The sequence below is a fragment of the Alligator sinensis genome, unplaced genomic scaffold (assembly GCF_000455745.1).
Source record: "Alligator sinensis unplaced genomic scaffold, ASM45574v1 scaffold833_1, whole genome shotgun sequence".
Taxonomy (NCBI): domain Eukaryota; kingdom Metazoa; phylum Chordata; order Crocodylia; family Alligatoridae; genus Alligator; species Alligator sinensis.
This window is the reverse complement of record NW_005842475.1, coordinates 1,107,351-1,130,086: the sequence shown is the minus strand read 5'-3', so window position 1 is coordinate 1,130,086 and position 22,736 is coordinate 1,107,351. Positions and strand designations below refer to the sequence as shown.

Below are 22,736 nucleotides of genomic sequence, written 5' to 3'. Positions count from 1 at the left end.
TAGCTACAGAACTGATACTTATAAGGTAATAAAGGGAATTAAGTGCCATACATGCATTTTGAAACCTGAGTACTTAAATTATGCTCCTAATGTTACATTTAGGGCCCCTAAATAAAGAAACTCTATTTTCAAAGAAGCCGAGAACTTTAAGGGCTAGATTTTATTTCAGCAATTAGCTGCATAGGTGGACTTAGGTACCAACCTTGAGCCTATTCCACTCTGCTCAAGTCCCTGAAATATAAAAGGCGGGTCCTTCTCTTTGCTGCTCTTTTGTGACTTAATCTTAAAGGTAAGGGCGATGGTGTGTTACAAATTAGATGTGTTTGTGTATTTTCATGGATTTGAGCAGGATGAAAGAGTCATATTTAGGTGCTTATGTGCACTTAGCTGCCCAATAGGTGGAATAGCATCTGGCTCCACTCTTCCCAATGGTCTTAATAGTATCTTAATGTTGAACATTTCTGAAAAAAATCAGTGTATTGGACTAGAGGGACAAACAACTTTAGAGCAGGCAGGTGGGTTTTTTTTAATTTTGTCTATTGTGAAAGCCCTTTTTTATAGATTGTTCTGATATAATGACTGCTTGTCTGAATCCTCAGGGTAGCTATGAGGCAGATAGCCCCTTATACTGCAGTAACTTTAGAAGTGGGGCTCTACAGCATATTTTGGAACTGGTAAACAGCTCCAGTGGTGACATTTTTCCTGCTTACACAGGTCAGTCTGTGTTTTGGAAAAAAAATCCAACTTCTTTAATGTGCGTAAAGTATGTCACAATTTCTCTTTCCAAACATCCATCTTAATAGCTAACAAATGTTGGCATCTATGAATAAGTTGGGAATGAATAGTTTAGAGTTATCTTCATATCACAAAGTCTGACCTGCAAGTTGCAAAAATGCTGTCTGGGTTGAAATCACCCAGAGTTGGCAGCAGTTTAGCTTGGAGTCTCAGTTAGCTGTAAAAAAGTCTAGCTGGGCCATGCTTAATGCTCGTATGAGTGTAGTTCACAGTGGGCACAGCTACATGAGACTTCTACTGAAGTTGACTGATTAGCTGCATAGGAAATGTCTCATGTCTACACAAGGAGTGTTATTTGGCAGAAGTTAATTAATTAATTCTGCAGCAGGATACTAGTAAATGCAAGTACTATCCTGATGTGGAGTTTCTGCAGCAGTGCATGTGTAGACACTGACTCAGCTGGCTGGGGCATGAGGGTACTTCAATGTGGGGGCTGCCTCCCAGCTAGCCCCGCACTGGAGCACCCTCGTGCCCAAGCCAGCCCCTCCGCAGCACAGAGCCAGGCTGGAGCAGCCCCAAGCTGGCAGGTCAGTTCCCCAGGCCTTTTGCCAGAGAGTACTGCTCCAACCCAGCTCAAATTGCTGCAGTTCTGGGCGCATGTGTAAATGTGGCACCTGGGAAGCAATAAACTGTGATGCAATAAGCACTGGAGTTTATTGCTTCGCATTAATTGTACATGTAGATGTGCCCAGTATTTTTCAAATAGGAAAAAGTCCCACTAGCTGCATTGTGAAAATGAGTCTCTTGTATTTAAGACAATATAGTTTAGTACTCTGCATTGAATAATTAGCAGTTAAGGTTCCAAAAGAAATTGGAAAAAAAAATTACTGTAATTTGTGATGCTGAATTGATATATAGCACTATATCAGTGACTTCAAATGCACTATTATGTGGAAGCCTGCTGACTCCTAATGGGATAATATTTGTTGATTCAATAAGCCAAATTCCTGAATGAAAGTTAAAATAATAGCTTACTGGGTGAATTTCTTGGTTTGCAAGGATGTGTAAGCAGTGTAATTCAATAGTAATACTTACTGTATGTACTGAGAAGTCCTTCATATTGCACAAGCAAACCAACAGTATGAAGCTGTTGTAGGAAGCCTTGGTCATGTAAGCTTGTGTGCAATTTGATTATAAACCCACAGACCAATCCTGCAAGCTGAAAAAAAAAAAGAGACAGAGAAATTTAAGGGAAAAAAACCAAACCAAACACTTTTGTGCCCCATGCCCTCCCCAACTGCCCACTCCAATTCCCTTCTTCTATCTAATCTGCTGCTGTGCTGGCTGTCCCCAGTCTGCTACATGTCCCACAGAGACTGCCTGTGCCACTTGTGGCATGCATGCAGGAAGTAGACCACCTCTGCCTTAATATATTCTAACAGCAATTCTAACATTTGCTCTTTTTGTACATGAACTGAGTTATATTTGGCATTTGAGAAACACATACATGCACATTCAAACCTCAATTTATATACAATAATGGTAATATACAAATAAAACATTTTGATCTCAGTTTGACCTTATTTAGATGTTTCCTTACATTAAGCAAACTACTTACGCCATAAGTCTTGCATCTAATTTATGCAGATATGCAGAGATCAGAATCCAGTTTTTAAGGTTATTAATAGTTTAAAACTGGGGTATTCAAAGGAGCCTAAAGGCATTTGACTTTCAACTCCCTCTGAAATTCAATAGCAGCTATGCACTGAAATCCCTTGGCTCTTTCAAAAACCCAGCCTGAGAATTACTATGACAGTATTTTATTTTCTTCCCTCATCATAGTACAGAAAGTTAAAGTGAATGAACAGAAAAAAAACGCACTAAAAAGCTGAACACCTGTCTGTACACCATAACTAGTTACAGTAATGCCAAGAGCAACAAAAACAGTCACTGAAATAGGAAACAAATGATGCAAGAAGCACCTACTGCTTGACTAAAGACGATATCTCTTCTTAGGGTCAGCATTAAACACTGTGGCAAACCACATGCAAGTTCCTGAAGCAGAACAAAAGTCATTGATTGCTTTGCCCTTGTTACCACCTCTCCCATGCAGTCCTTCAGAGTAATCACAAGAGGATAAAGCTGCTCATACCAGTCACCTGGAACAACACAGAACACCAAGAGTGGTTAGATCATTAAAACAAGAAATGCAGTCAAGAGCTTCTTCTCAGGGATGCTTGGTAGTGACTGGGTGGACCTACAATTGCAAATAATTTCACTACAATAACATCCACAGGATGGTCAGGATGGATCAAATGGGGAAATATTTCTCTTTCTTTTTCTTGAAGAACTCCCTAGTTCCTAATCTAGATACTCAGGCTGGGAGCTGGAAAAAATTCGTCCCAAAACACAGACTTTTGTGTATACCAAGCTGCTAAATTTATTTATGATGTTATGTATCATAGCACAATTGCTGAAGCTCCATACAAAATGCAGAGGAAGACAGAGGACCAAATATTTACAGTGACATAGCTTAGTTGAAGCCAGTGGAACTATGACAATTTAAAATAAGCTATATCACCTACACTGATAAAGTTTAAAATCTAAGGCTAGGTATAGATGCTACATCTGTTATGCTTTAAGCACAGAAAGCACACTAAAGCCAGAACAGAAGACATTCATGGATCTTAGAGTACTTTAAAAATGTCATGTCACATGCTAAGTTACCCCTTGATGGACAAGGTTTTAGATTAAAGCACTTTCTGTTAGAGCGCTTTATCGAGCATCTGTGCCAGATCCCATCAAGGGTTAATTTAGAGTGTAACTGTTGCCATCCCATTGCACAGGCTGCACTCAAGTTTCAGGCAGATCTTGTCTGCTCTGCCCCAGTGCGGGGCTAGCCCTGTCCCCTCAGTTATCACTGACCCACGTCAGTGACATCCTCTGATCCCAGCCCCACCTCTTCCCTCTGGCAGCTGAGAACCATAGCAGCGGGGGTGGGAGGAAGGGGTGTCTCTCTCCCTGAAACAGTCCTGGCCCCACAGTGGTCTGCAGCTTGTCCGGGGGAGGGGGGAAGGGGGGTCACAGAGGAAGAGGTTCAGGGTCTCTCTCCCCACAGCAGTCCTGGCCCCACAGTAGGCCGCTGCCTGGCTTGGGGTGCTGCAGGGACACAGATCCCAGAACCCTTTCCCCTGCAACCCCACAGGGCTGGCTGGGAGGGCTGCCCACCTTAGGGGGCTTTGGGGGAAGGGATGTGGGGGTCTCTCTCCCTGCTGCAACTTCAGCCTCGTGATGTGCTTGGCCAGGGGGCTGCAGGGAAAGGGGTCCAGGGTCTCCCCTTCCCCTCCCCCAACCTCTAGTGACAGTTGAGAGCTGGTGAGTGGGGGGATAGAGCTGGGAAGAGGGCTCCTGGGAGGTGTGCGGGAGCACGCTCAGTGGCCAGTGAAGACAGGTTTGAAGCCCCCCCACTGAACAGCAAATGTCTTTTTGGTTTGCTCATGCTCTAACTTATAGTACTTTAAGTAAAGCAAGATAGAGCGCTTCCACCAGGGGCTTTTTGAATGTCTGCAAATTCAAATAACTACTGTTTAGTCATGAAAGGCAGAACAGCTCAGAGCTGAGAAAAGAATCATGAAGGAGGCAATACAAAAATGATACCAGCATGGTAGAGTAATAGTTTAATTTATAGCCTAGAAAAGCACTAACCTCCAAGTCATTCTTCTTTTCCTTTTTTTTAACTGCATATGTATTTTTCTTTTGGGTATTTAATGATGGAAAATAATAAATATTTTTGGAATTCTTTGAAGGTTAGACAAAGGTAATGAAAATGAATATGTGTCACCGTATTTTGAAATAGGCCTTGCTGTATATAGGAAGGATAATATTAGAAAAACAGAATTCCTAAATCCTTAAAAAATGGAATGCTTGAGTGTTTCAAAAAAGAATAACTATATACAAAAATTGAATCATTTATCCCAACTGGTCCTACCACATCTCAGGTTTTGTAGGTTTTAATAAAGTAAGGCCTATGTCTTAACCACCCATTATCTGCCTATCCCTAATTTTATCAAACCAAAGTTCACACTGATCTGGAATAGATATGCAGTTTTTAATCATATCATTTTAAGATGTATATGGCAATCAAAAGATCCAGAAAACACTACAAGTAAGTATATGGTATATGACCAACTAAATCCTGTCCATCAAGAAATCAGATTAGCTATAAATGAATGTAATTAAGGATGACCAATTTATCTGAACATATATTCCATTTAAATTCATAATTAAGTGACAGGTAATGACAAATTGTTTTAGGTAATATGCCAAGCCAGATCAGGGAAAGGCCAACTTTAAACGCAGAAAAAATCTTTTGGCAGGGAAGACAGAAAGGTCCTGTGTGGAAGTGAGGAAATGAATATAAGCTATGACATCCAAACACGTATATACAAATGAACTTAATTTTGGCTAAGGTATATAATACGGATAGGGAACTACAAAGGATAAATCAATCTTTTCAGATCCCATATTACAGGAAACAAACACAAGGACAGGGCAATAATACGGATTGCTTGGTAAACCAAACCTAGTCCAACAAAATGTATTTTAATACAGTCACATAGAAAGTTATACAAGTGAGTAAAGAAATGCTGTATGTCTAGAGAATGGAGAACTGTAACCTGAAACCTAGTGACTGTAAAGGAAATGTGGTCACAGTGGACAAACAATTAAAAATTAACCTCCAGTGTAATTCTGTAACTCCAGTGTAATTCTTGTATCTTGAGATAATGGGATATATAAACTAGGAAGTATTAAAACTGAACAGAGAAGAATTACAAAGAAGAGAATGTCTTACTTCAATTTACAGGGCTAATATGTTTAGCTTGTGAACAAGGCAACTGAGAAGTGACTTGATTTTTCTGATTTATTAGGTACTAATGGGCTCTTTAATCTAGGGGGAAAACACATAAAAAGAACTAACGGATAGAAACTAATGCAAGACAATTTCAAATTTGAAATAAGGCACAATTTTTAAAATCTGAGTTAAAGGGGAAGATGACTAACCATTGAAAGAAACTATTAAGGTTAGTGGTAGATTGTCAATCTCTTACTGTCTTCAAATAAAGACTGGATGTTTTTCTGAAAGGTATGTTAATCAAACATCAAAACAAGTTAGCGGGCTCAATACAGGCCTAACTAGGTAAAATTTAATGGTCTGTGCTATACAAGAGGTCAGACAGGATGATTTAATCATCCATTCTAGTTTCAAATTCTACCAATCTATTAAAACAGTTTGATAATGATAGCAAATAAAATAATGACTCAGCCTGGAAAATATAATATATGCTAAGTCACAAAAGCAACGTTGCCTGCATAAGAATAGAGTCTATTCTCTTAACAATAGAAAAAGGATTTTTCTTCATGTTTGGCATAGTAATGAACAAGGTCACACCTGGCCACATCAGAGTAGCCTTGGAAATATAATTGACAGACATCTGTCCAATCTCAAGGGTCAGAACTTGCTGGTATCAGGGAACTTGGAACTTCAAAATGCCACATCATTGAAGGTCTGGCAAATGCAACGATAACCAGAGAGCAAATGAAAAGGAGAATGTAGGCTCTGGAAATTAGTTTCATTTTGTGACCTAGTTTATACAACTTCACTGGTTTGGGATTACTTAGGCAGAGCTAAGGAATTTTTATATAGGACCTGTATCTTGTGTTTAAACAACAAGCATTGAGGAGGATACATTAATCATAATAGCCCTTTTCTAAAGGAGAGGTCCCCAAAGCACTTTTCAAATAACTACTAATTTGGAAAGGAGAGAGAAAAACAACTCTAATACTTGGGAATTTTGGTTAATATTATAGAGTTGTTATATAGTTGTTACTAGGAAATGTGCTGTATCATGAATGCCTCTGTCACTGTATGTTCATCTTAATGACATGGCCGCCAATACGTACTCACAAGATGAGGAAAGTCGAGGAAAGCACTTGACTGACAGTTGTGGTTTGCCTAAGAATAGATATACTAAGGAGGTGGCTTGGCTTGGAAGATCTAAGTTTTTCCATCCTCTAAAGCAAGGGATAAGTGGACAGGGCAGATGGAACAGACATGTCAAAGGATGGTTTTTAAAAGGACTCATGGGAAAAGAGAGAGAGACCAAAAATGCTGGGCAACAGAAAGAAAAGCAGGAAAAGGCTTTTGTTGCAGAGGGGATCCAGATTATAAATACACAGAACTATCCGACCGAGGAGAAAAAGAACAGAAGTCTTCCAGAGAGCTTCTGCCCCAAAAACTATTAAATGCTATGGGACCGATAATCAGCAGCACTGGAACTCCAACTCTGCAGGACTAAATCAGTACTCCCACAAAACTTAAGCTTTATTCTTAAAGAATCCTTAAGTCAATATAACAATATGGGATAATTATACTCCCCTTAACAGAACATTTCAGCTGAAAAAAATCATGAAGCTAGGGCCAGACATTAGATGCATCCAATGCATAACATACCATAAAAATAGGTTTGCCTCAGAAATTGAGACCAATGCTCTGATGTTCAAGAACACAGAGCATTGTGAGAAGTAGAGAATAACCACAGTCTTCAGCGGGACTTAGACAAAATCGTACGGTTCACAATGAAATTTCATGGAACATCAGGATAAAAAGATAGTACAAGAATTACAGGAGACACTGCACTGTGACACTAATTAATAAAGTGCTTTAAGGAATTACAGCCTGGAACTACACATTTTCATAATTTTCAATGATTTCAATCAATCACAGCCATGGTTTTATATCTCAGAATACAAGTGGCCCTTGCCAGTAATACAGCACTCATTAAAACAAGATAGTTAAAAGTGATAGCTATTGAATCACCATTCTGTGAGTCAGTCCTGAACCACAATAAACTCCTTCAGCACCAAGATATTTTCTGGATATCTGCCATCCCAGTATGTTTGCAATTTCCTTGAGTATACAGATGAAAACAAGGAATGATTCATCACGTTGATAATTTAGTTAATCTGACAATTTTAAGTGATTGACACTTTCTGGAATTTCTCAAAACTAGTTTTTCCTTTAATAGTCAAAAACACTAACATGGAGTATACAAGAACTTTTTAGTCCTACAAACACTATGGAGTAACAGACAAATTACCCATTAGAAATATTTACATCACTTTTGATGCTTCTTTTTGGTCACACTTATAAAAATGGTTTTCAACAACAATGAAAACATTACTCAGTTTACATGAATGGCCTATGAGGACAATCACTGTTAGTTCTGGACAACACTGGAACATTGATCTAGACTAAAAACAGATTTGTTTTCCAGCAGATTAAGAGATACAATTATTCAAACTGATCTATGTAACTTGTACCAAGCAAACAACTGCTTGACTATGCTGAAAACTTGTTTGCTGTTTAAAAGTACATTATGTTTCATCTCCAGTAGGTGGAGCTAGTTAATAAGTCTGGAGCAGGACTGCATTGCCACTTAATCTCCATTATAAAACTAGAGTAGCCTTTCATGAGTAAAAACCAGAGAATTCATTCATTGAAGGAGATAATCTCATATTTGTTCTTTTAATTTTTTTAAGTGAAATTAAATAGTTGAACAAATTCCAAACTGGCAGACCTAGAGACTAAGTGCTTCCATCAATCCATCCATCCATCCATGGAACAGGAACAACAAGAGGACTGAAAGCTTCCCCATTATTGCCTGTCAATGTATTTCTGATGGGTCCAGCTTTAAGGCTGGTCTCCATGACCCTCAGGCTCCATTAAGAAGACTGATAGGGGGCTGGGTCTCACATCAGCCCGCCCACCTGCCTAGGGCAGTCTGCCCCGTCTCTCCTGCCATGACTTGCTTTACTATTTGATATAATAAGCTGGAGACTGCCCTTTTGACTGCTCTGATGCCAGAGGGCTCTATCCACAGCTCCGTATCTCCCCTACACCATGGCCCATGCCTTGCAAATGGCACCCATCTGCTCCCGCTTGAGGCTGAGCCACACTCAGTATACTGTTAGGACTCTCCCATACTACCCTATTCCGGGCCTCACTCATAACACCACCCCTCTCACTGGGAGCATCTTCCTCTCTGCCCTCTCCCACTGGGCCTCTTTCGTGCTCCCCCTTACAGGGCCTGGCTTGCTCCCTTGAGCAGCTCCCATAGGCCATCAGGCTTAGCAACACTCACTCTTTGGCTGGCCAGCATACAGCCTCTCAGGCCCTCTGCAACCCTCATCTGTATGGTGGCCAGGCGATTCTCCAAACATTGGGCTGGCTCCACTCCTAGCCACTCGTCGGGCGACTTTACATACATATACATAAAAAGTCATAGGGGTTGGCCCACATGTTGCCCTTCAGGCCACCTCTTTGGCCCTACTCAACACACCCCTTGTGCTGCCCTTCAAGCCATCTCTTCAGCCCTACTCAGCACCCTTGCTGCACAGGCCTTCAGGCCACTGCTGCACACCCTACTCTGTGTGGTCCACCTGTTTCATTGTCCTCTCTCTGGGGCCACGCTACAGCCACCTCCCTGGGGCCTCTAGGGACATACATTCCCCTCATGGGGATCAGGTGCCTTTAAAGACACCCTCATAATCACCCACTAAAGAGTGGGAGCCAGGATTGTAAGGCACCCCTACCCACCTTTCACCAGGGAGGTAACTGGTCTGGCACTTCTGGGGGACGGTTTCGCCATAAGCAGCCCCACCAAGCCACCCATCCCTGGCAGGGTACAGTTTCAAGCCATACCCAGGACCATGGGGCCTCCTCCTTCCCCATAGCTCCAGCTCTTATGTCCAAGGTGTTCCGAGCAGCAGCTCAGATGGATGTTGCCTCCTTGGCTGCTAGCAGCAAACTCCTGCACCAGCCCTGTGGGCTTGAACCTAAAATGGCCACCTCATCAGTGCTGGCCTGCACGGGCAGGGTGCCTGTTCCTTGCACTTAAAGTGACATGCACCAAAGATGCACTGCCACAAACACCACTAAGGACATCAGTTATGATTACTGATTTTCTGATGCAGATACTTCAACTAGGAAGTAACCTGAAGTCATCAGTTCATTCTACATAGATCTCTGAATAGCCCATAGAAGCAGTTACTTTTGGGAACTACTGCAGCTGTTAGGTTGTTCTTGGGAAATGAGGTATGAATGATTTATGGGGAACATTTTAGAATTTATTACTGACTTAGTAAATTTGACCAAGTAAAACTGTGTCGCATACAGGTAGCTTTATAAAAGAAGATTATAATAATAATAATCTGTATTCAACCTTAGGTTATTCTGTCATCTGCTGCCATAACCTGTGTGGTAAGACTCCAGCAGTATTAATTTGATCCAGAGGATGACAGCAGTAGTGAAGAACTGTCCCCTCTATCATAGGGCCTGCAGCTAGTTCCAAACTGTTTGCTGCTGTGGTAGCTGGCAGATTACCTTGATTCAGGACATCTACTGGGCAGTCAGCAGCAGTAGATCTCCTAAACCAAAAACAGGTATTGGATTTCTCACAGGACAAAGGCTTTTATAGCAAGAACCTATAGATGGCCAACCCTATTATCCAAGGTTGAGTACCAGAGAAGTATCTGAATTAACACTTTGCCCCAGGACAACAACAGTGGTTAATTCCAGCCTCGGATTAAATGCTACCTTTGCTTTAGCCCCAAAGAATCCTAATTGCACTTTAAAACTATTTTTTCTTAATGGAATTCCTGAAGGAAGAAAGTGGTACAAACTACAACTTCCTTAAACAGGTGTTTTATCAAGTACTTACATAAACCTTGAACCTTCAGAACAACACAAGAAACGCCAGGATTAAAAGCCTTTTTTCCTCTCAATCTAACATGAATGGCTATATGCTTCTCAAGTGTTGAGGGCACCCAATATCCCACAGTCTTTTGCTCTTCTTTTCTCTCTCTAAGGAAGGAGGAGGAAAGGAGAACACTGGTTTTCTGACAGCCTGTCCAAGAGTGAGCTCTCAGGGACCCTGTCTTGAAAAATTTCATCCTGTTCCCACCAATCAGTTGCTTGGTAGGGTGGAGGCATTCTCTTGCAGCAGAAACCTGTTCAGGGATGTATCCCACCAACAGCTGTCCAGTGGGCAGGGTGGGGCATTCTCCTGCAACAGAAGTCCTCCTGGATCTGCAGGAGTGCAGACAGAAGTGCAGCTCCCAGCTGTAACTCAGAACAATTTCTGAAAAGCGTTCTGAGATACAACGTTACTCCAGACCAAACAGAAGTTCACTGCTGGTTCCAGGGGAGAGGGGAATCTAGCTGTGGGCTGGGAGTCTGCAGCCAGGTTCCCACAGCAACAGCGATGACTCTCTGCCAGTGCTCACTGTTTTCAGAATGGGAGGGGGGGAAAGGAAGCAGAGGGAATCATTCTTGGGGCTCCCCAGCTAGTGCTCTGTGGGGGAGGGTGGTGGTGAAAAAACCCCAGAGTGAACTCCCTCCACTCCCTTTTTCCCTTCTCATTCTTAAAACAGCAACAGGTTGGGAGCTCCACAGACACAAGTTATAAAAGATGCTACATTTGGAAATGTCTTTATCTGATACTTCATTAAATGAGGGTCAGATTTTCACCTGATCAGCCATTTTTTGAAGCTGCCTCCAGCCATGCACGTGTGTTTGATCACAGCTATAAACTGCTTTCTGTGGCCAGATCGAGTCAAAATTGTCACTTCTGTCTGCACCGCAGACAGGCTGCCGCTGGAGAGAATGGGCCCTGGCCCCCTGCCTCCTCCAGGTCAATGCAAAGCAGTAGAATCATAGAGTCATAGTAAATTAGGGTTGGAAGGGACCTCAGGAGGTCATCACCACCTGCTGAAAGCAGGACCACCCCCAACTAGATCATCCCAGCCAAGACTTTGTCTGCATGGCTCTTAAAAGCTTCCAAGGATGGAGACTCTACAACTTCTCTGGGTAATTTGTTCCAGTGTTTTACTACTTTCCTTATGAGAAAGTCTTTCCTAATATCTAACCTAAATTTCTCTTGCTGCAACTTGAGACCATTGCTCCTTGTTCTGTTATCTACCACCATTGAGAATGGTCTAGCTCCATCCTCCATCTTTGGAACCCCCCCTTCAGGTAGCTGAAAGCTGCTATTAAAGTACGAGGGAGACAGGTTACTGTGCTATGGTGGGAGAAATTTCAGAGAAATTCTTATTGCTAGAAATGAACAGCTGTCCATGGCCATAGATTGCAGAAGCTTCCAGCTGCCTCAGAATGAAAATAAAAAGTATATGTAATTAAAAACCAGACAAAATGAATGATCACAGAAATCAGAAGGGGGAGTTACCACTGTTGGATGCTATGGTAAAGAAAAGGTAACGGGCCCATACTTCACAAGTAACTTTACTATTTACTTACCTAATCTCTTTCACTTTTTCCCTCAGCACATGAACTAGGTAAACAACCTACTAGAAGCACTAGAAGATGGGAAATGAAATAGGTCAAGCAACACAAATGAAGGAACAAAAAAGTGCTGTCTTGCTATTCACAAATTAAGCAAGTTAGGTAAACTGAATTTATTTTTGCTAAAATAGAATAATTTTTCTGAGGTAAGCATCTTTGAGAGGGTGTTAAAAATCTTATTTATCATTGCTCAAATTATGTGACTTAGTACTATATGAAGTTAAACAATTTATTTTTCTAATTAAGGTCTCAGAGTTAGGTTTAACTCAAAGACAGCAGCTAAGCTCTTACAGGTGTTATTGTGGTAAGTATTACAGTAATAATAATAGCTTCACTTAGAGCTACAGTTTGCAATATAAAAGCCACAAATTGCTGTAACTGCACAACTTATAACTCCTCAACTTTGATGTTGAAGTGGAGTTCAGCATCAACGATTAAAGTCAGATTATTAGTTTACTGCCAAGGACCTGGGATATTATACATGTGCACTGATTAACAGTGGACACGGAAATCATGTGACACAAACAAATGTGTGTCATCAGTGCTGTTCAGGAGAAAAGCCATGCAGAAAACAGAAGGTGGTTAATAACTCTACAGACACAAAACTCACCAAATCTATACGCTAACAGAATTATATCATTTTCAAATGATATGTTTCAAAATATTATTGATTCATTTAAAATATGTAGGTGAAACTCATAAAGGGTTAGATGTGGCAGCACTGAGAGTCTCTGCACTTAAGATCTAGGTGCCCAACTCAAGAGCAGAATTCAAAAACTAGGGATCTAAATTCTCTATACTTTAAATGAAAAAAAGTCAGGTGTTTAGGAGTGGGATTGAAATCCACAACTGTTGCCAAACTCAGAGTGTGGGACAACTCAACTCAGCCAGCAGGAACTGCTGAACAGAGGGGTGTGTTTGAAAGCCTCTCTTCCTCGGACCATAGCAACTACTTGCAGCTGTTTGGTACCTATGTGAGACTGGGATTCACAATCTGAAACCCTCACTTAGAATTAATCATCAAAGTCATCCTGTCATATTAAAGGCTGTGGAAGGAAACATGGCTCTGAGGTCCACTGAAGAGAATATCATAGCAAATCTACTGGATCAAACCTCGCTAGGAACTCAGTCACAGGGGTACCTAGACTGAAAATCCCAAATTGCCTTAGGTGGAAGATAGGTCCCTAAACACTTGGTTTAAGCAAGATGGCAACAGTTCTGCGTATTCTAAATAGCTGATGTTTAGGTCCTCAGCAAAAACTTAGGCTCCTGGAGGATCTTGTGTACCTCGGTGACTTAGATGGAAATTACAAAGTGAAGTTGGACACATCTCAGTAGTCTGGGCTATATATATTTTAAGAAAAGAATAAGAAGAGGAAAATAAAAAGGGGGAAGAAATATGATGAAAAGGGAAAAGATAAGGAACTATATAAGGGCCACAGGAGCAAAAACAAGAAGGGGATTAGACAGGAAAGCTACAGGGCAGAAGAATGAGAAAGGAGAGAAAGGATAGGAGGACAAAAGGAAAAGGAAGGAACGTAAGAGAAAATTTTGTGGAAGTATCCATTATTCTACTTTCAAAAGTAGATAGCTTCTGATGTTTAGGGAAAACAAATTTCCCCTGGGGAGTTGTTTATCTTCCCCTGAATTAATGGTAATTTTAAAACACCAAACTATTCAACTAGGAATGAAAATGATAAAAAGCATGGTTTCAAATGCTTTGGATTTATTTTGTCATAAGTAAGATATCAGGTCAGGTGCAGAGACACTCAACTTGGTTTCAAAGAATATGTAATTATGGAAGTGATCCAATTTAGATCTGTGGAATCCCTCTTAATTTCAGTGAGCAGATCCATCTACAAAAACTATCCACTCAGTCTGTTTCACATATAATTTATAAGATATATATGTATATGAATATAGAATTCTGTATTTGAATTATGGTAAACTGCTGCAATCCTGAAAAAGACAAGTTTGCACTCTGTACTAAAAAAAAAGAAAACTGGAAAAAATGTAACTGTTCAAGTAATTTTCAACAGCAAAATCAGGTATGTTTAAAAAGAATGCTCTCCCTTAAAATCCATCTCCACTTTCAAGCTTTATCCTGCAATGAAATCATAATCCTGTGCTGATGAAACTGTACACTGTTACCTTGGAAACCGATAACTCGGTTAAGAATACTTAAGGAATGCCTTAAGAATACATTCAAAGGTCAGACTGCAAGAAAAATGTTAGATTAAGGAGGGCATAATTTATGTTTAATGGGCAGCATCTATGATGAAAAAATTTAAAAGCTAAAGATATTTTTATTTAAAAATTTTAGGAATTCCATACACTGAACAGAGAAATCAGGAAATGTCAACACTGAGGTTGCAAGTGCAACCCAATTTTTTGCAGTTACTGTGTATATAATTAATGAGTTTTTAATTAAGGACCATAAGCAATGGGTTAAATAATTTTGAGTATCACTTTCATATTTTCTTATATGCATGTGTGTTACATGTCTTGGAACATATTTTTCCCCCCAATTATTTTAAACTTACACTATTTTCATGCTATTATAGCTAATAAATTCTTGTGGACAGACTTTTTATATAATAGATTCTCCTCTCTGTATGTATTATACATTTTTCTTTCGATCAAAACCACAGCCTTTCTTAGTCAATCCCAGGACAGGGCAGTCGATTATGAAATAACTTAGCTGTAAGTTCACTAGTGAAAGTTTTTTTCAGTATTAATTAGCTGATTGTACGTACACTGCATGTATAATATTGGAGTTCAATTTATTGTAAAATTTTCCTATAAATGATTTCCGTGGTTGGGTCTAACACACAGATAACATAGCATGCATGTGTGTACATGAGCACAAAAGGGGAAGTTACTTATCAGTTATCCAGATGCACTTACTGTGCACATGGACCTGTGCTTCAAGTGTACACGCTGGGAGATTTTTTGCCTGAGTGTTACCTATACATCATACATGCACTCTGCTCCTCCCTGTGCTCTATACTGAAGACTTCCCACTTCTCAATTTTCTCTCAACCACAGTTCCACAGTGTAAAGGACTCCAGGGAAGAGGAAAGGAGAACAGAAGGTTTCATTCATATATGAACAACAGAGCTTGAAGATCTCCAGTTACTGCTAAGTAACTTTTCTTTCTCCTTTGAGTGCTTGCCCACATGCATATTCTCACTGTAGGCAACTCCAAATCAAATACCCATGCTACCCAGAGGTGGGTATTGAAGTCGTAGATCTGTTGCAGGAACCCTTTGTCAAATGCATCATCACTGCTGGAGGCTTCCACCAATTGCACATTTTGTAAGGGTGAGAATTAAATTCCAGGGGACTAATATGCAGATTTCAATCTAAAGCCTTTCTTAGGGAACCTGCTGAAGTTGCCCGTACATTGGTAAAACAAACTGTAACCACTGATGGCAAGCCCATCTTGGTGGTCTTTTAGCAAACTTTAACACAATTCAACATCCAATTAAACAATCTTTGCACCCTCTGAGAATTTCACTCTCTAAGTTCTGGCTCTGTGTTCTGTAGCAGTCTTTCCAGGTTCTGAAAAACAGATTCTCTCTTCAAAAAGGATCAGAGACCAACCCTACGGATTTTAGATTTGAATTGTGGTCTCATGTTCTTTTCTAGCTTAGGGAGGTTAAAACTTTGCAACTGGTGCACTTCCCAGGATTGTCAGACCCTTCTAGGCAATAACAACTTCTCATTAGATGAAGGTGTGGCATTGTCACATCAAAGACATAGATTAAATCCTGAGAAACTGAGGGAAGCCATCATGATGGGAATAAAAGAAAGGCAAAAGGAGAGAGCATTTTGGGGTGAGTTCTTTTTGATTGTGAAGTCAAAATAATGGGCCTCAGGTATGGAGATACCATGTGATACAAACAAAGGAAGCAGGGTCCCGTTACTTCAAGAAGGATTCTCTCCCCTACTTCCCCCACCAAAAAAAGTTGAATGAAAGATGACAGTGGTATAGAAAGTAAAAGAGATAAAAGAAAGAAACCAGACTGAATCTGGAGACAAAAGGCCTTGAAGAGCTAGAGGCCTGAGCAGATCATAGCTGGTAGGAAAAATGCTAATTCTTAAGACAACTTGGTTGAAAGAAAATGAGGAGTGAAGGTTGCACTGACCTTTCTGGTCTAGGGGTGGAACGCAAGGGTGGGTATACCCCATTCATGGTCTATAAGGACAATTAAAGCAAATAAATCTCCAAGCTTGTGTGACTGTGGTACCTGTGCACTCGGGGAGTACATGCATATCAATAAGCAATTGAAGGAATCTACAACATAGTCATCATCTTTATTCTCCTCTACAGATGTGAAACATGGATGACCTACTGTTGTCACCACAATAGCCTGTAGAAGTATCACCAATGAAGCCTCTGGAAAATCCTTTGCACCAAATGGGAAGATCACTGCACAAACACCAGCATCCTTGCTGAAGCCAATGTTACCAGCATTGTGTGTCAGTGATCCTCAAACTGCTCTACTCCTAGCTTAGCTGCAGCCTGAGATCTTGGGGCGGCCAGAGAAAATGCTACAAGGAAACACTGAAGACATACCTCAAAAAATCGATGCCAAAATCAAGACCTGGGAGGAGCTGGCTGGTAACCAACTGCAGTGGGAGTGCAACTCCAACTAAGTGGTAAAGTGTCTTGTCCTCAACACAGAGAAGGGAATGGAGGAAGGAAAAGGAGAGAAATCCCAGCCTATGACCTACTCTCCCTTGGGGGAAAAAATAGCAACTTCTGTGCATGGATATGTGGCTCAAGGATTGGACTGTTAAGTCACCTCAAGACCCATCAATGATCCATGGTAGAGATCATCCTTGAACTGAGGGATTGCCATTGCTACTGCTGCTAAAATATATCATAATACATTGGATTTGAGAAACAGTAAGGTGTCATGTAACCAAAAGGCTACATGCTGTTATGTCTAAGTGAGTAGAGCTAAGGCTTAGTTTACAACTTTCAGCTACTGGGTGTGTAACCATGCATCCTTAAATGCTGCACTTCATGAAAAAAAAGCGGGGGGGGACACTTACTTTTAGGCAGAGATCAAGCATGGAAAATATGGCCCCAAAGGCAAAAAGTTCAGGAAGTTATAGTGAAACCATTATGCACCTTGAAATAAAACAGTTGCTGCTGCTTTCCAAACTTTTCTTAATGTGGACCTAAGTCTAATATGTCAAAATATTTCAGTTCCTAGACTTATCCTTGATAAAACTGCTTTAAGCTAACATGACCATTAAATGCAAGCCTTCATGAGAAAAAATGCGATGCAGAAAGAGATGAAGAACCTATAATGTGACACTAGTTAGATGATTCAGAAACCCAGAAAAAAGTCTCTATAAGGGACCAGTTCTGTCACCATTGAAATCAATTCTTGGAGATTCTTTCAGTAGTATCAGGCCCTTAGCAAACACTGAGCAGAAATAACAGAAGAGTTTGAGAGAAGAATTTACTCCAGCGCCGTAATTTCTAGAAACCTGTTAGCTCAAGAAGAGTACTTTGCAAGCTGATGTCTCACAAAAGCCATTTCCCATTATTTCCAAACCATTACAATCACGGTTATTGCTAAGCATAGAGCATTATCTTCAATCTTAAAGGGCAAAATTTATTACATTTCTTAAATTTTCTTCAAGTTAAAATCTCTTAGAGGAATGTAATTCAAAGTATTTTGAGTTTCTGAGCTACAATTCTAATCAATATTATAACTAGCAATGTAAAATTTGAGTGAAAGCAGAAGCACTTTTTCACCATTTGTTATGGCCATATGCAATAGCAAACTGAAATGGGATGAGACTGCTCAAAGATCTTTAAATCTATAAAGGACCTCAGAGGAAAAGTCCCCAAGCCTTGAGAGAACAAGAGAAAAGTAGAAGTTAGTTTTTTAAACTTTTGCTTTTCTGTGTCTTCAAAAATTTCTTATTTTTGTAAACAGAGGGTCTCCATCCAAACCACACATACATTATAAATCTAAATTCTGTGTTTCCTTTAGATTGGCAAAACAAAATTAAAATAACCTAAAATTTCTTTCTACAGCCAAGGTAATCCATGCCATCTGGAGTACAGATAAAGCACTGTTCATATACAAACAAACACATTTAGTAAAAATAAGGGGGGAAAGTCTGGAAGTATTTGCTTTGTTTACAAACCAAATCCAATATTTGCTATTTAAACATCCAGTAGATACCATCAAGTAGTAATAAAACTAGTTAAACCTAATTATTTGACAGGGAAATGAGCCATTTTCCACAAGAATGCCAGCATTCAGTTTCGTTTCCTTTATCAGAGTAGGATTGTTGAGTTCCATGCTTGAGGTCAGTTACAAAGTTAAGAATATGCCTCAGTCACCTGTGCTACTATGTACCTTCTTATCAGAGAAACATTACAGTAAGTAAGTAAAGCATTGCTTTGAAAATGTATTCTGCTGATACCCTGCCCCTGAGATAACTATTGGAGAATATAGCATAGAACACAAATTAATCATTCATTCTTCTACTAAGGGACAGGTAGACTCTACCTGACAGCAAGAAACTCTCAGAAGCAAATGTAAAGGATACATTCTTTCTGTAGATCTCCCAGGTCTAAATATAAAGTACCGGAAGTAACGTATTTGTCACAGAAATCTGGAATGGCATCATTCTTGGCACAAACCTGTCATACTGATAAAGGTGTTAGTCTTACAGCTTCATTCAAAATTAAGGATAGAACCAAAAGCCAATACACAAATGATACAAGAAGAATACCTTTAGTTCTAACTAAATTAACATGGACTTAAAAACTAACTCTCCTGATTTAAAAATCTCTGATGTAAGACCAAATCATGAACATCTGCAAAAAGAGCATAAAAGAAACCACTGAACCAAAATTAAGGCCATCTAATAAAAGAAAGGTAGGTTCTGTAGTGGTGTCTAGCACAAAAGTGGGTTCTATTTCTTTTCCTGTCCTAAGGAAAAGTAAGCATTCCTTCCTAAGGTTTTGGTATAGCACACACCTTTGAAGGCCTGCTTTTGCAGGGTACAATATAAACTTTAAAAAGACTCTCCTCATATTTATAAAGTTATCTCGACATCAACATTTCCCCTTCTTTACATGTGCAGGCTGCCCCTATTGCCCAGGTATGACCTATCAAGTTGTTTGGACTGGAGAGTCAAAGGAAGACTAACATGATAGTACCATTAGCTATGGAAACTAGTGTGTCTTAACTAGTGTGCCAGCCTGATGGACTATTTGTCTCAGACAGACCTTTGTCCTTTTGATATGTACAGAGCATGCAGTGAAAACAGTTAAAAATCCTGGCATGTAGGAAAATCTGAATATTGGAGTCAATGTCCACTGTAGAGATCATGCAGAATTTTCTCACAGTATTCTGTTAAACCATTCTCTACCTGATATTTAACTCTGAAGTAACTGCTGCACTCACAAAAGAGACGCAGTGTATTATTAAAAAAAAAATCAAATTGATATTGGAAGCAGTGGAAGATGTATAAACAAAAAGCATTTTGAAACAGTGTTAAACCTTCCTTACAAGTTTGCTAAGGGTTAATGTATGCTCTTAATTTTTTCAAGGAAAACCTAAATTAAATTAAATCATTCCAGAAACTTCAAAGCAAAACACTGTTCTTTCAAGGAGTTTATTTATAGCCAAAAAAAAAAAAAAAAAAGCAATGCAAGCAGTTCTTGAGTGTACAACTGAGATACAATTTGATAAATAGCTTCTATCATTCAAGGCCAGGAGTGTGCAATAGCTTGTTATCAGAATTTTCATCAAAGACACTATTGACTCTTCACATTGTTGTCATTTTTTCATGCTCTTTACTCAGTCAATGTTTTAAAAAAATGTTGCTTACCACCTGTATGAGATACCATGCGATCTGCTGGGGAAGGAGCAATTTCACCTTCTTTCACATTGCCGCTGTTGTCTTTTTCAAGCAGTCTGTCCACCATGGCAATAACACAGTTTAAACTCTTCCCCACATTGGCCCACACCCTGTCCTGAAAAAAGTATCAGTATCACTATACTTTATTGAAACAAACATAGAAAGCTGTTGTGGTAGAACGATAGTTATGTAAAACAAAGATTAGATGCTTACAAATGTCATTACTTCATGTTTTTCTATTGACATTGTTTTTACATTGTAAATTACTTTATTGCAATGGATTTTTTAAGGCACTGAAATAATTATATCGGTCCTTTAACACACATTATATGAAACCAAGAACTGAAATCTCCAATAATCACTAAACAGCATGTTCAGTTGCATAGCCACTTTAGGTCCAAACTAGTAAGGAGATGAGTGATAAATTTACAAAATTTATCATAAATAGCAAAATGATAAATTGAAATAAATCAAAAGGTGTAAGATTAAAAGATAAAATTGAGCTTGGCATCTGAGAGCGCAGTGTCACAGGATAGCCCCCTCCAGGTAGCCACAAGAGCGACAGAAGAGAAGGGTCTTGCAACTACTTGTGCAGAATTGTGTGGAAAACCAGTAGGAGGCCAGAGCCAGATAACTAGAGACTGGCTTAGTGAAGAGCCTGAGCCTGTCCGTGCTTTTGAAACTGAATTGTTTTGATATGGATTCTGAAAGCTGAGTTGTAAAGTGCTTGTTGTTCTTTGTATTTGTGATATGGTAGGCAGAGGCATCTTGCTTGGTTTGAAGGCGTAAGAAGAGAGTTGGAACAGACAGAGTGAGGAAATAGGGTAAGGATGTGGTCTTTATGCAGTCAGAATTAAAGAGGCATCTTTAATACAGACAAGGCAGTGGAAGCGACAATAGGCAAATTTAGAAAGTAAGGTCACAGACAGACCAGCTTTTTAGTTCAATAACTATTTTGAATTACATACCACTACTTAAAATACTTAAATCTTTCATAGAAAATATACTTTCAGAAGTTGCTAAGGTATGTCAGCTATTTATGGGTACTTTTTTGATATCTGGAGATTTCCTGGTTTCTGAAGGTCTTTTAATGAGACACTTTGCTTATAACAAAGGTGTTGGTGGACACTGCACTGCCATTGTGAAGCAGGATATATAACATTAAATTACTATATCCAATTTATGACAGATCAAATAAAATGTAGTGACTAAACTTACCTGATATTGTAAACTAACGCTGATTTATTAATAATATTCTAAATTTAGAGGATGTGCAGAAAAACAAGAAGTATATTTAAGGCAACAGAAAAACAACATATGTTTAGTACTAACAATGTATGTATTATACAGCATGCATCACAAGTGCGAAGTGGTGACAATTAAAAAGGAAAAAAACCGCACTCATCACTGAGTGAAGTGCAATTTAAAAGGAAAATCAAGAACTGGCATCTAAATAAATCACTCTCTGTAGTATGGTGCTTCATGCCGCTTTAAAATAAATCCTTCAAAGTAATAATTGGATATGCAATCATACAGGGATAGCTATAACTTATTTAGTGCTAAAAATATATACTGGACTTCAATTTCAATGTCCTTTAGGGATATGGGTATCCTGAGATAACCATTAGACTTGGTCGTCATCTTATTATTTAGAGGCAACTTTATAAGACTATTGGCTTTGGTAAGGATATATGGTAGTTTTTAGTTTTTTAAATTGCAATGAGTTTTAAGGATATTTTATTATAATAGTCATATACAGTAGTCAGTCAGAAAGCTAAGTACTCTGTCTACAGGGTCTGCATAAAATACTGAAAACTGCTTGGTTACATCTGGGACAACCTTAGATTTGTGGCTGCTTTAATTTTTTTAGAAATTATTTCCTAAAAACAACGGGCCAGGTTCTACTACCATGACATTCCCATTTTTAAAGGTTATTATCTGCTTTATCTTCTACCTTCCAATTAGTTACTTGCTGTACTATACCCTCAATATGTGCCACATCCTCCATAAGAAAGTTCCACTCCTATACAAATTAATTTAATCCAATACATGTTTTTTTTCTATTCTCTCCCACTCCCCCGCTCCAAACACAACAAATTCAGGGGTAATGCAAAGGATGTAATGAGTTACAGATTGGTTAGTCAGCTAGTATAACCAACAGTGGCCACGTATGGCATAAAATTTGTTCATATGATAAATGGCTATCATTAAGATATAATGATTTCACTGTTAATTATGAAAACGTGTCTATATATACAGTATACTTGTTTGTAAACAAACGATATAAACACCAACTATATACGGTCCATAAAGAGCCAGACACATTATAAGCATTAGCAGTCTTCAGCTTGGTTGCCTATCTCAGTTCAAAGAAAAAAAAGTAGCATTGCCTAAAGAACTGCTGTTGATTTAAGTAACTGCTAGACCTGTGCGAAGCAGCTAGTATTTCCTTCAGATTTGGCCGATTTGGGGGACAGTGATTCGATTTGAATCACTGTCCCAAATTAATTTGTCTGAATCAAACAGGCCCCATGCCTCACCTGCTCTCCCACCCCTGCATGGCTGCCCAGCCTGCCCCAGCTCCCCGCACTTGGAAAAGAAAAGCCCGGACTCACCGGGTAGTGCCGGGCAGGAGGGTGATCCCTGCTGGTCCCCACTGCCTCACACTGTGTGGGGG

General features: G+C 39.5%; 1 protein-coding gene across 1 annotated transcript in view; it reads right to left on the bottom strand.

Moving 5' to 3' along the window:
- Positions 1-22,736, bottom strand: part of INPP4B (inositol polyphosphate-4-phosphatase type II B) — a 554,084-nt gene that overhangs the window by 91,360 nt on the left and 439,988 nt on the right. Inside the window, exons 18-20 of the mRNA XM_025212602.1 lie at positions 20,030-20,174; positions 2,722-2,894; positions 1,831-1,954 (exon numbers count right to left, since the gene is read on the bottom strand). Coding sequence (XP_025068387.1) covers positions 1,831-1,954; positions 2,722-2,894; positions 20,030-20,174 — 442 coding nt within the window. The remainder of the gene's footprint in view (positions 1-1,830; positions 1,955-2,721; positions 2,895-20,029; positions 20,175-22,736) is intronic.